The sequence below is a fragment of the Poecilia reticulata genome, chromosome 16 (genome assembly GCF_904066995.2).
Source record: "Poecilia reticulata chromosome 16, P_reticulata-male-v2, whole genome shotgun sequence".
Taxonomy (NCBI): domain Eukaryota; kingdom Metazoa; phylum Chordata; class Actinopteri; order Cyprinodontiformes; family Poeciliidae; genus Poecilia; species Poecilia reticulata.
This window is the reverse complement of record NC_088845.1, coordinates 24,567,460-24,580,824: the sequence shown is the minus strand read 5'-3', so window position 1 is coordinate 24,580,824 and position 13,365 is coordinate 24,567,460. Positions and strand designations below refer to the sequence as shown.

Genomic DNA, 13,365 nt, shown 5'->3' with positions numbered 1-13,365 from the left:
TTTTGTAGATCAAATTGTTGCACTGATGTAGAGAGTTGTTCAAGAAGAACAAAACTTGTTTTTTAGATTTTATTTTTGTTGGTCAAACTGCTGTATTGAGTTTAAAACTGCCGAGTCATATTTTATTTGTTTTTTACTTTGGTTTTAGAAAGAAGTAGAACCAGTTCAACTGCAAGTCAATTTATATCAATGCATTTTGACCAATAATCAAATGTCTTTTGACCAATAAGATATATCAGAATCTGGTAGCCTGTCTGTGCTACCAGAGTATGTAGCTTGCTAGTTGTGAGGCAAATGCTAAAGTGAGTGTTCATCCTGGAATCCTGATTTTTGGATTGTAAATAGTAACGTGTTAGAATACTTGTTACTGAAACAATGGTCAGATTAGAGTAACGCATTACTGATGTGTTGATGGCATAATTGTTTGACATTTCTGCTCAAAATATTTACTGATCTGTCAGGTTTCCGATATGCGTCGCCCCCAATGACAGACTCGTTCCTACGCCCTTGCCTAGAACACTAAAAGGCAATACCTATTCTTACTTAAATTAGGTTTGTATGCTTTACTCAAGTCTCACTAAATTGTTTATTCAACTCAAGTAATGTGAGCAATGTACATGTTTGGCCTGAGAAAAGTACAAGACTACGTTATTTTGAGTAAACTGGATTTGACTATTTTTGTCACTGGAGTGAATGCTTCAGTTCAGCGGTGCGCATGCGCAGTAAAGTGCGGGAAGCTTCCATTGGAAGAAACAGAGCTTCTTTAAAGGTGAGTTATTCGTCTCCAGTTTATTTTCATGTGCCATGTATGCCTTTACTACTCGCATATATGGTTACAGGTTAATTTTTCTTTGAAAAGATGACGCATAAAAGTCTTTGCAGGCTAATATGCTAATGTTAGCATTGGCTCATGGGTCCAACATTAGCTAAAACTGCCACGCCTTTTACTTGAGAGCCTTTAATGTTTTTGTCCATTGTTGTGGAAAAAAACTTACCAAGCACTGTTCAGGTAAAATCACTCAATCAGGTTTATTTATGAATTATGCACAATACAGAGAGCTTGTAGGACAATCAATCATGAAGCAATTCTGGATGGAAAGCTCTGCCAGGCAGAGACAACACGAGTCTTTTACACACATTAAAGTTAATTTTAAATTGACTTCTCTTATGTCTAGAAGAATGAATTTCTAAACTATTAAACATCCTTAGGAGTCAAACAACTAAGAATGATCATAATTAAGCTACCCAATTTCATGTGTTTTCTAGGAAACCCAACAAAACAAAAAAAATTACATTAGTGCAGTGAAGGTATAGATAAGTGTCCGTTCAAAACCCAACAAGAAAGCGCAGAGTTTCCATCTGGAAAGTAGGTAAAGCGTAGAAGCAGGAACACTGATCACCTGCTCAGGAGGATTTGTTACCTCCTGTCATAAAAGTATAAATCTTCACTCTGCTTCGGTCACTTGACAGTGGACCAGCAATAGTTCTTTGAGTGGAGAGCCTTTCAGAAACATCCAAACTAGCTGTTGCTCTGGACGTTGTCCTCTTTGGTGTCAAAAGTTGAAGTACTTGATACTTGGTAGAGTGAAGTTTTGCTGCTCACTCTGTTGCTCTGTTGTTTCAGATTTAAAGTCGTGATCTAGATGGATGTTACAGACAGGTCGTCCTTCACAGTGGGTTCATGTTGTTCCTTCCTTCTTGCCCCTCTCCCCCACTCGGTCTCGACGTTGCTGCAGCCAAATCCTCCAACGTCTCTGTCCTCCGGCTTCCTGTCAGTCCAACTGGTTCTGGTGTTGGATCTTTGGGTTGTCCAGATCGTCCCTCAGGAAATGTCCATGTTGTCCACAGATGAAACAAGCGTCAACAGTTCAGAGTCGTCTTCTCTCACAGCTCTGAAGCATGTTTAGCTTTTCTTCCTCTACGCTGATACTGGACAGCAGACCAGCAGAGGTTGTTAAAGCTCAGTCTCACAGAGTTTTCAGTCCAAATGCTCAACAGGAGACTGACAGTTGTCCCCTGGAGGTGATGGAGGTCTTTTCTGTCTTCTTGATCCTCCAGATCTTCACAATCATTTTCATCGGCTGGTTTTGTAGGAGGGACATTATCTGGTCCATGGGAGGGCAGACGGGAGGAGTTGAGGTCAGAGGTCAGATGCATGAGGCTCAGACAGAGAGAAAGAAAAAGCAAATAGAAATCAATTAGGGTTTTTGTCATTTTCCTTGTTGTTTTCTATACATATATATTTATGAATCTTATTTTAACCTTTTACGTGATCATATAGTTTCAGTCATTTATTATCCATCCAGTATTATGGCTCCTTTTTGTGGAACAGTTTGTCAGAGAAACCTGAGGGCTAATTGTTCGTACAGCTCTTAGTGTGAGGATCTGTTTTTCTGTGTATTTAGTTTTGAGGTTTTTCTGTGTCTGGATCTGTTTTCCCCTGTGAGCCTCTGTGCCGTCTTGATTGTTCCCAGATATGTCTAGTCTCCCTAATTACCCTCTGTGTATTTAACCCCACCTGTTGTCCCCGTTCTTTGTCAGACATTTGTCGTATGTCGTTCGTTGTTGACCTTTAGTCAGTCTACTCAGTTGGACTGTTAAGTTCTGAGAGTCTGTACAATTAGTTGTCATCAGTTGAACTGTTTGTCCTGAGTCGACGTTAACTCTAGTTCCAGCTGCTCAGTTGCTACCGGTATGAGCTTAGCCTCCGTTTCTGCCGTGCTGCCAGTTCCTGGACTGTTGTGAGCTTCTCATCATTAAATATTCATTATCATTCATCTATCTACACCCTGGGCTTCGTCTGCATTTTCTGTCACCACCTCACCTCAACTTCATGATACTTAGAGCTGCTTTTAGTATGAAAGAGTCCCTAATAAATAAAATGAATTAATTGATTGATCCTTTTAAGAAAAAAAAAATTAAACTTATTTATTCAAATGCACGAAAGAAAAATTAAACATATTAAGGCCTGTAATTTATCAACAAAAGATTTATGTTCAGCATTTAATTCCAAACAATTCACCCTGAGGAGGAGATTGTGTGCTGGAACCACTTAGACCCATTCTTCTTGAATTGGGTGGCATATCCTCTTTAGAATGCAAACATCTTCACAGAATCCAACAAATCAACTTTGTGGTTGCTCTGCCTCTTAATCCTCTAAGAAGGGCATTTATTTCCAATAAAGGTCTTTAGGATTCCAAAAAGGTTTGGTTCCCTCAATTTAGAAAACTCAAGGAATCACCTGCCTTATTTACCTTCCCTATGACTCGTGTTTAGTCAGAATGCTGGATTTGGGGTGGAACCCTCCATGCATGGTCAGTAGTTTCTGAGTGTCTTAATATCGGTGGTCTTCATCTCCTCCTTTGGCCAGCTGATTATTCCTGCAGGGTCTCTGATTACTGGTAAGGCATAGCTGTTTATCGCACGGATCTTGTTCTTGCCATTGAGCTGGCTGCTCAGGACTTGCCTTATTCGTTGGAGGTATTTGGCTGTGGCTCCTTTCCTTGTGACCTCATTCAGGTTGCCATTTGCTTGTGGTATTCCCAGGTACTTGTAACTATCCTCAATGTCTGCTACTGTTCCTTCTGGGAGTGAGACCCCTTCTGTGTGGATGACTTTCCCTCTCTTTGTAACCATCCGCCACACTTCTCTAGTCCGAATGACATCCCAATGTCAGTGCTGTAGGTCCTGGTGGTGCGGATCAGTGAGTTGATGTCTCGCTCACTCTTGGCGTACAGCTTGATGTCATCCATGTAGAGGAGGAGACTTTTGGTGGCTGCATTCTTGAGTCGGTATCCGTGGCCAGTGTGGTTGAAGTTTTGAGCCATCCCGTTCTTCCAAACAGTGATGGTGCTCAGAGGGGCTTTCCTCCCCCATTGCTCCTTCCCACCTGCCTCACCCGGAGAGCCAGGCCGCCGCTGCTGGGACCTCTGTCCATGGAGCGCCGGCTCCTTCGTCCAAAGAGGCGCAGGCGATTCTTCTTTGTGGCTGTGTCCTTGAGGTACAGGCGCGCTACCTGTAGCTCTGTATGTTTTTCTTTTTTTTGCCACCATTCGGATCACAGCCACGGGGGTGGGCATCTGCCTGCGCCTGCTTACCAGCAAGTTTCTGGAGGTCCATATGGTGGCTAGGGTGAGCCACATCTCCATGAAGTCTTTTTTTGCTGTTTTCCGGTGGCTCACCCCGTGCAGCACTAGCTGCGTGTCGAGGACCGCCCTTGCTGGCAAGTATGGGAATTGCAAGGAGCCGGCCTTTGCCCACAGGTCCACAGCAGCGCTGCACTCCCACAGAAGGTGCCTAACCGACTCCGGGTCGGGGGCAAATGTCGCGGGAGTGCATGACGGCTCTGACCGAGAGGATCCCATGAGCCACCATCCTGGAGTCTGTTTGGAAGGATGGGATGGCTCACGTTGATGATTTGGCTGAGGGGATTCAGACCTATGCAGAACAGCAGTGGGGGCAGAGAGTTTCCTGGAAAGAATAATGATTCTTTCCAGAGTTTTTGATTTCTGCCCCATTTGATTGACACTTGTGCAAGTGGTTTGCAGTTGCAGGTTTTTTTAAAATTTTTTTTAATTTTAATTTTTTTATTTTATTTATTTATTGTTTAATATATATACTGCAAAACTGCACAATTGGTTTGCAGTTGCAGTTTTCCATCCATCCATCCATCCATCCATCCATCCATCCATCCATCCATCCATCCATCCATCCATCCATCCATCCATCCATCCATCCATCCATCCATCCATTCATTTTCTTACACTCTAATAAGATAAAACCAGATCAAGACTGTGACCATGCTCATGGATAGCACCAGTCCCAGACTGCACAGAATTAAAAGAATCAGTAACATTAAGAAATGACTGAGCCATAGGTGAAGTAGGACGACAGACATGAATATTAAAATCACCAACAATGAGAACTCGGTCATACCTTGGCATGATAACAGCCAGGAAATCAGAAAAGTCATTTATAAAGTTTTTGTTGTACTTCGGTGGCTGATAGACCGCCGCACACAGCACAGTGTGAGAGCTGCCGAGTTCAAATAGGCTGATCTCAGAGCTACTAAACGAGGCCAGAGGCAACTGTTTACAACTAAAACTGCTTTTAAAAACAGTCACTATTCCTTCACCGGACCCCGACATCCTTGGAGCATTAAAATAGCCGCAGTTCCGCGGCACAAGCTCATTAAAAATGCTGGAGTCACCAAACCACTTGTCCATGATTCTGTTAATAAAACATCCAATCAATAAGAGGAAAAAAAATCCCTAATGACCAAAGTTTTATTTGTCAGCAACCTGGCATTTACCAAACCGATCCTGGCAGAAATCGGCGGGTCTACACCATCAGGTGGCGTCTGGTGCTCCCGGCAAAGAGGCCGCAGGTTGCTAGGATTCACCCTGCGTCTACAGGGCCGAGGTGCGCAGGAACCTGTGGTAGTGCCTGTGGTCATCGGGGCCCTCGGGGCCCCCAAACTGGAGCAGTGGCTAAAACAGATCCCAGGAACAGCATCAGACATCTCAGTCTGGAAATGTCAGGTTCTAGGCACAGCCAAGATACTGCGCAGAACCCTCAAGCTCCCAGGCCTCTGGTAGAGGACCCGAGCTCAGAGGATGAAAGAGTCCACCTGCGGAAGGGTGAGAAGGGAATTTATATAAATATGAATAAAATATACACATTGTCTGAGTATTTCCAAGTAGGTTTGATTTTAACTAGTGTTTCACCAAGCAGTAAACTACATTATTTTTTTCTTATGTGCACAACTATCAAACATTTCCCAAATACAATGTGACCCCAACACTGAAACTGTGAGTTTCTGCAACAGCATATGTTGAGCCACTGAGGGAAATAACATAAACATACAATATTTAGGGCTCTCTAACAAGCACCATGATGTGCAGAAGTGCTCACATCCCATAGCTATTTCTAGCATTTGCAATGCTGCAGCCACAAATTCCAAGATATTTTACAACAAAGATGATTACTTCAGATCAACACAAAGTGCTGTATAACTGTAAAGTGTAAGGAAAATAATTTGCAAACTTTCTACCTTTCTGATAACATTTTAAAACTTAAGAAATCTGATTCGTTATCAAATTTCTGGGCCTCGTCAGAGAACTTAGGAACAGGAAATTTAACAAGGCAAGTGATATCAGATCCGAACGTGTCCGAACAATATCAGATGATACATAGGGTGCTCACAGAAAGGAACATTTCAAGTCTGCTTTTGAAGCAGGTGTTTCTGTTTTTTAATAGAATTCCTTCAACTCAAGAATTAAAGACAGTTATAGGAGTTTAAGATAAATGGTGTTTTTTTTTCTCTCATTTCTGCCTTTGCAATGATTCTGCTTAAACATCTCTTTCTGTAAATATTTCTGTCTTTGTTCTGTAGCCTATACTTGGCATCACAAAACATTAGGCAATATCAATATCGAATAATGGTAATATTAGCCTAAATGCAGCCAGTGGCATGTGGGCTATAACTAGCATGTTGTCTTACATTGACGTCCTCCATTCAGTGTGCTAAACATGATTAATAAATAAATAAAATAGCTAAAAAGCTTATTTTAGGAAAAAGCCTACTTTTAATGTGCGCAATAGTTACATTAGAAATGTTTGTGCTCTGCTTTTTGATTTTTACTTTTGCAAAAGTAAAAATCTGAAGTTCACTTTGTGGCACTTGGTTATCAGTAAACACACTCATCTCTGAACAGATTAATAACAAATATTGTTTTTGTTCAAAAAACATTTCTCCTGCTGTTTTGAAATACTATTTATTTGATACTTGTTAACAATTGTGTAGTTGGTGAATTTTCCAGAAAATTTAGTTATTTTTGTCATTAGTGGTAGATATAAAACACAAATTCAACACAAAAGTAAAAATCTCGATTTAGACTTCGTGGCAGTTCGTTACCAGAAAAAAACCTACTTATCTCTTAACACCAAATTAATAATAATAGTTTATAAAACATAAGCTCTTTCAAAATACTGTTTATCAGCTTAGATACAAGAAATTTATGTTGGTATGTTTTGCAAAAGTGAAAATCAGATGTTTACTTTGTGGACCTTGGTTACCAGAAAACGCGATCATCTCTTAGCAACAGATTAACAGCGTAGCAACAAAAATTCTTATTGATAAAAACATATAATGTTTCTCCCGCTCTTTTGAAATACCACTTATTTTACACTAACAAGAATTGTGCAGTTGGTGAATTTTGCAAAAAAGTTTTTTTTTTTTTGTCATAGTGGCAAATACACTAAACACACATTCAACACAAAAGTAAAAATCTGTATTTATACTTCGTGGCAGTGCGTTACCAGAAAAAAACCCCGCTTATCTCTTAAAACCAAATTAATAGCAAGTAGTTTATAAAACAAAAGCTCTTTCGAAATAACGCTTACCTTATTAGATACAAGACATTTACCGTTGGCAAATTTCGCAAAAGTGAAAATCTGAAGTTCACTTTGTGGCACTTGGTTACCAGTAAACACACTCATCTCTTAGCAACAGATTAGCAACAAAAATTGTTATTGTTCAAAAAACATAGGATTTCTTCTGCTCTCTCTCAGATGTTTACTTTATGGAACTTTGTGGACCTTGGTTACCAGAAAACGCGATCATCTCTTAGCAACAGATTAACAGCGTAGCAACAAAAATTCTTATTGATAAAAAATATAATGTTTCTCCCGCTCTTTTGAAATACCACTTATTTTACACTAACAAGAATTGTGCAGTTGGTGAATTTTGCAGAAAAGCTTTTTTTTATGTCATTAGTGGCAAATATTTTAACACACATTCAACACAAAAGTACAAATTTTGATTTAGGCCTATACTTCGTTGCAGTTCGTTACCAGAAAAACTCCCGCTTATCTCTTAAAACCAAATTAATAACAAGTAGTTTTTAAAACAAAAGCTCTTTCGAAATAACGCTTACCTTATTAGATACAAGACATTTACCGTGAGGAGGAGCGAGTCGGGGCGCCGATCTATGTTTTCGCATCCACCTGAATAATGTGTAGTTGCGCCACTGCCAGTAAACACACTCATCTCGTAGCAACAAAAATTTTTATTTTTCAAAAAACATAGGATTAATTCTACTCTCTTGAAATACCACTTTTTGACTCTCCGGAAGGCTGAGTTATAGTCGCGGTTGTAACAGTTCGCGTTTTTGAGCCAAGACAGCGGTATGGCGTTTATAGTTAAGGTTTACATTGGAGCCGCCTGGGAGAGCGGCGCGCGTGATCCGCACCGAGTTGCCAAGATCCAGAGATGCACGAGGCGCTGCGACACGCTGCGCATGCGGCGGCGTCAGCTCGTGCCGCTGCGTGTCCGCTTCAACGCGCACAATGAACCGAGCTCCGTGCTCATGATAAATTAAAACAAATTCAATAATTTCCTTTGGCATGATTTATCACTCTCTTTTTATTCATCTTTCTTTCTACAAAAAACTATGATAAAAGCTTTCTGGTTGGTGCTTTGGTCTCAGCTAAACCTTTTTTTGAAGGAACATTTTATTTACAAAGACTTCAAAATTAATTTGATTTGTCGTTTTTGTTTATTTATTTTGGATATTTGAAATGCCTTCCAGTTGCAGTGTTAAATGTTCATTATAATTTAAAGTTTACTGATCTTTCAGATTCTGTTCTTGCATTATAATTTTGCCATTACTAAATTACTTAACATTACTAAAAAATGGTCTAAAAGCAACAATATTGTTTATCAAAAATCAAAATTTGTTGTGACAGGTCTACACACATATTATATATAGTGTAGTTAGTTTATTGCCATGGATGGCATAGTTACTTTGAAAGAGTAATTTGATCACTCAATGAAAAATTCATCCATCAGCTAGAAAATGTGCATCTCTTTTCCCTCCATCGTTTACGTTTGTGTCGCTGGTGTTACATATGAAACCTATCTCCCTAAGGAAAAAGAAGAAAGCAACAATATGTGTTTTCTAAAAATAATCACAAATACTTAACTTGGATACGTAATTTTAATCTGATTATTGGATTGTAAATAGTAGCACGTTAGATTACTCGTTACAAGGGGTCAGATTAGAGTAACACGTTGATGACACCATTGTTTGACATTTTTGCTCAAGCTATTTACGGATCTTTCAAGTTTCCAATATGTGTCCCCCCCAATGATAAACTTGTTCCTATGCCCTTGCCGCCATCGGTCTCCTTCTCAGCTCACGTATAGATTTGCTACAATATAATCTCAGTACTTTGATGACCTTCAGCCATAGGCAGCAGAAGCCTTTATTCTCTCTGGTAAAATAACTTCCTCTCTGTTTGAGCTTCACTTTTGATGAACTCTGGCCATTCCCTCCCTCCTTTATCTAAAGTATTGAATTCAGGTTTCTGCTTTTGCACCTTTTACACATGAAAACATAAAAACCAGTTTTCTACAGCAGGACCGCGTTAGTATTTATGCTTAAAAACAAACAAATCTATTTGGACATTCATCATTTGGAGGTTAAATCTTGATTTCTGAAAATGTGATAGTAAGGCGAGACAGAAAATTAACCGTCATACTTTTCAGCTTATTTGCTTGTTTGAGTTAAAAATGGAACTCTGTTTTACTTCATGTCTATTTGCAACCTTAAAAAAAAGGCAAAGCGTTACACTTGAAACATTTTGCTTTTTTTTCTGCAGTGGAATATCATCAACATCATACCTATGAGGAAAGCACATTATGCTTTTGGATTTTCTTTCTCCTCAGCATACACTAAAACCACTTTCTGAATAATTTCAAATGTCTAATTTGTACACCATTCTTTTCTTCTCTTTTCTGTCTGCATCGTAATTCCACACGATTTTTGTTGTTTGTTTTGAAATAATAATTGAATAGCTGCCTCAAACTCAAACTTTTGAACATTTAAATGACCACACACACACACACACACACACAAAAAAACAAAAAAACAGGCTGTGCCTTTGGGAAGCAGAAGCTATGGAGTTGTAATGTTTTTAAAATGAAAATTTATTTAAATGTACAGGTCAAGAAAACAAACATGTTTTTAACATGGCGAAGAGCAAAAAGCAAACAAAACCATAAAGATGAAAATTCATCCATGCAGCACAATAATTTCACTAACGTTGCCGTCAAATGGGAGACGAGCAATAATTAGTTTCTCCAGGTTCTACTGCCTCCTTTTCCTCTTACAGTTCATTCAAGCTTTCATTCAAAGCTTTGAATGAACCGCTTTGGAAAAATGTCCTGTGAGCAGATGAGTCTAAAATTCAATTATTTGGAATCAAGTACAGCATTCTAGGAAAAAAAAAAATTGACCAATTTTGGAAGTGAAGAGTTGGAAGTGTTATTGTTTGGGGATGCTTTGGACCGGGCCAACTCATCCATCATCGCCACGGATTCTAGCGAGTGCCATGCGGTGCATGAGGAAAGGCTGAGGATCTTGGCTGAGGATCTTGTTTTTGTTACAATGGAGCAAATTTTAACATGACGTCTATTTTTAATTCAATGCACTTTGTAAAGTGCAGTGAGGAACCAGCAAATCTCCAAAGATATATATATATATATATATATATATATATATATATATATATATTAAAAATGGCCAGGATTCTTGTCACTGTAAACACACATGAAAGCTGGTGGATGTGTTCATTTATTTAGCGTGAATAGCCACTAATACATTAAATACTCTTTCTATGGATGAAGCTCGTATAAAACGTATAGAAGAAAATCGTTTCCCACTCCACAGTACAGACGTATAGCGTGATTTCATGGCTGCATGTTCTTTTTTCATCTATTTTGGCAGCTTCACTCGAACATGTTCAGCTGCCACCTGTTGGATTTCAGGCACAGATGAGTTTGTTTCTTCGTGAAATGTTCCGGTTTGTACACTTTCTAAATTTACTGAAATCTGCATAAATCTAATCAGTAATAAAAAACCATCCGCAGCTTCGGTCAGCAGACTAGCACCAAAACAGGATGTATCCGTGTGCAGTGGATGACGCATCTGGACTGATCGGTCTCTCACACCCCACTCATGTAATCACCAGACATCTGACATTCAGAAGGTTTAATTAAGCTTTCTCTTTAAAGAAAAAAAAAGGAATGCTGAATTGCATTACATTTACGCAGAAACTTAAGAAATTCACATCCAACCGATCCACTTCCACAGTTGAGCATTTCCATCAGGTCTCAGAAATGCGATACGCAGCTTACAGCCACTCATCATCGGCACAAATGTCATGTTAATTACGGGCCTTCAATGAGGACTTTGAACAGTTATTTCATGAGGGATAATAATACAACAACCAACTCTAATTTAGAGATTACAAATATGTACACTTATATTTGGTAAAATAAATATCTGTCGCCAAGTTCAGGAGAAACCACTCAGTTTTCGAAGCCATTGGCATAAGACTGGAAGTATATTTGATGAGTCGTCTTGGCAGAATTTGTGGAGCTTATTTAAATTAGTTGCTTCCCCAGCATAGATTTGGCTTTAAAGGATATTTGAAAAAATGTCTTGTGGGGTTAAGGCTGAAGCCATTTCAAAAGTTTAATGCCAGCCTGCTTTACCTTTCCCTAAATCATTTTTGATCTGTGCCTTGAGACATTGCCCTGCTTGGACATCCATTATCTCGCTAAATAAACTTAGTGAGGACGTTCAAGAACAACCCGGGACCCATCGAAGCTCAGAACTACCAAAAACTAGAAGATGCTGAAACACCAGTGAGCTTCTTCATGATTGAGTGAGTTTCATACTGTTTCAGTATTTCTATATTCACTTGTATTTTTTGTATATATGTTTTTTATATTGGTTCTGCTCTGACCTCTGTACTGCTGTAACAATGTAAATTTCCCCACTGCGGGATTAATAAAGGAATATCTTATCTTATCTTATCTTATCTTATCTTATCTTATCTTATCTTATCTTATCTTATCTTATCTTATCTTATCTTATCTTATCTTATCTTATCTTATCTTATCTTATCTTATCTTAACTTAACTTAACTTAACTTAACTTAACTTAACTTAACTTAAACATCAACATATACTGAAACGCAGCTGCCCATCCAGAAATACCAAATATCTAACTATGGACATATGAGAGAGACTTGGCCTTTTATACCACTAGAACGAGAAAATATTTGAGAAAATGTGTTTGTGTAGATATCAGTTGTTTTTCAACATATTCAGTTACTGTATCGATTTTCTAAATGCTTGTTTTTGTCTAGTTTTGCCACAATCTTTTTTTCTGCTACTTTTTTTTCTGTCTGCGTATTTTAATAACAAATTTAAGAAATTGTGTTCCCTACAGTGGACGACTTTTTTTTTTTAATCACTCGTCAATCAATGGTTAAACATTGGTCTTTCAGGGTAAGCTAATGCAGTATCACACCACTTTCCTCGCTGAGGGCAGGGAAACACATTTTTATGATGTAATTTCCCAGAACTATTGATTTCTTTCCTTCCCACTTGATATTTTCCCATTTCTGAGCCGAAGGAAGGATGAGCAAAGCGAACACATTAACACCGGCAGAAAGGACTGAGCTGGGAAGAAAAGTAGAGATGGGATGCAAAGCTGTCAAGGCGGAAATATATACTTTAACCAGTGTTTCTATTACCAGGCTCAGGTATGGTATCGAACCGCATGGCTCGTTCAAAGTGCTGTTCTCTGACAGACTGGAGCAGCACACAGCCGCACTTGTTAAGCTGCTTTGCAGGACACTTGACTTACCTCAGCTTAAAAGCGTGCGTGAAAATTTAATGGTAAATCTATAGATGTAACTTGTAATCTTATACTTTTGTGGGATAAATGTTTCATGCTTAAACATGGAGTTTTACACACTGAAAATAATCTTTGAACTGATTGATTGCGTTTGTGCGTGCAGACAGAGGCGTGGAGATTTACTCGCGTGACGCGAACATTTAGGAATAGTTTGGTTTTAGAGAGGCATGTTTTACAGGCTGTTTACAATAAGAAGGTATTTCACTGGACACATACCATTCATTTCTCTCCCGTACTGCAGATAAGATTTTGAAAGTGTGGACATAAAGCACCAAACGCATCACAACACACTTTCAATGCAAGCAGTTGTCTTCCATTTCTCTTAAATGTGTTTTTAAGGCACAGCAATATTTCAGTCAGTGTAGGTATGCACACATATTACAGTGTGATTAGCATTCCTGCCATGAATACAAGATTATGTTGTGGGCTATCTGCTGAAACCTCTTTCTTAATAAAACAGGAGCACATTTTTAATATTGCTTTCCTCTTTTTTTGGTCCTGTGCACACTCACAATCAGCCTCAACCAAAAACAGGAGGGCTTTAGCTTCCTTTTTTTCCTCACTGTGGAGTGATTCAAAAAGGCACCCTTTG

The 13,365-nt window shown here is 38.9% G+C and overlaps 1 protein-coding gene across 3 annotated transcripts; it reads right to left on the bottom strand.

Moving 5' to 3' along the window:
- Nucleotides 1–1,010: 1,010 nt before the first annotated feature.
- On the bottom strand, nt 1,011–8,379 carry LOC145547696 (uncharacterized). Of its 3 annotated transcripts, none has more exons than XM_081597524.1 (3): nt 7,938–8,379; nt 2,008–5,629; nt 1,011–1,929 (listed from the first exon to the last, which is right to left on the bottom strand). In XM_081597524.1, the coding sequence occupies exon 2, from the start codon at nt 4,515–4,517 to the stop codon at nt 3,573–3,575; it is 945 nt and encodes a 314-aa protein (XP_081453650.1). In that variant the 5' UTR covers nt 4,518–5,629; nt 7,938–8,379; the 3' UTR covers nt 1,011–1,929; nt 2,008–3,572. The 3 variants fall into 3 exon arrangements, with proteins under 3 accessions (XP_081453650.1, XP_081453649.1, XP_081453651.1); XM_081597523.1 differs by lacking the exon at nt 7,938–8,379 and adding an exon at nt 7,405–7,532; XM_081597525.1 differs by lacking the exon at nt 7,938–8,379 and adding an exon at nt 7,428–7,482.
- Between the last annotated feature and the right edge of the window lie 4,986 nt (nt 8,380–13,365).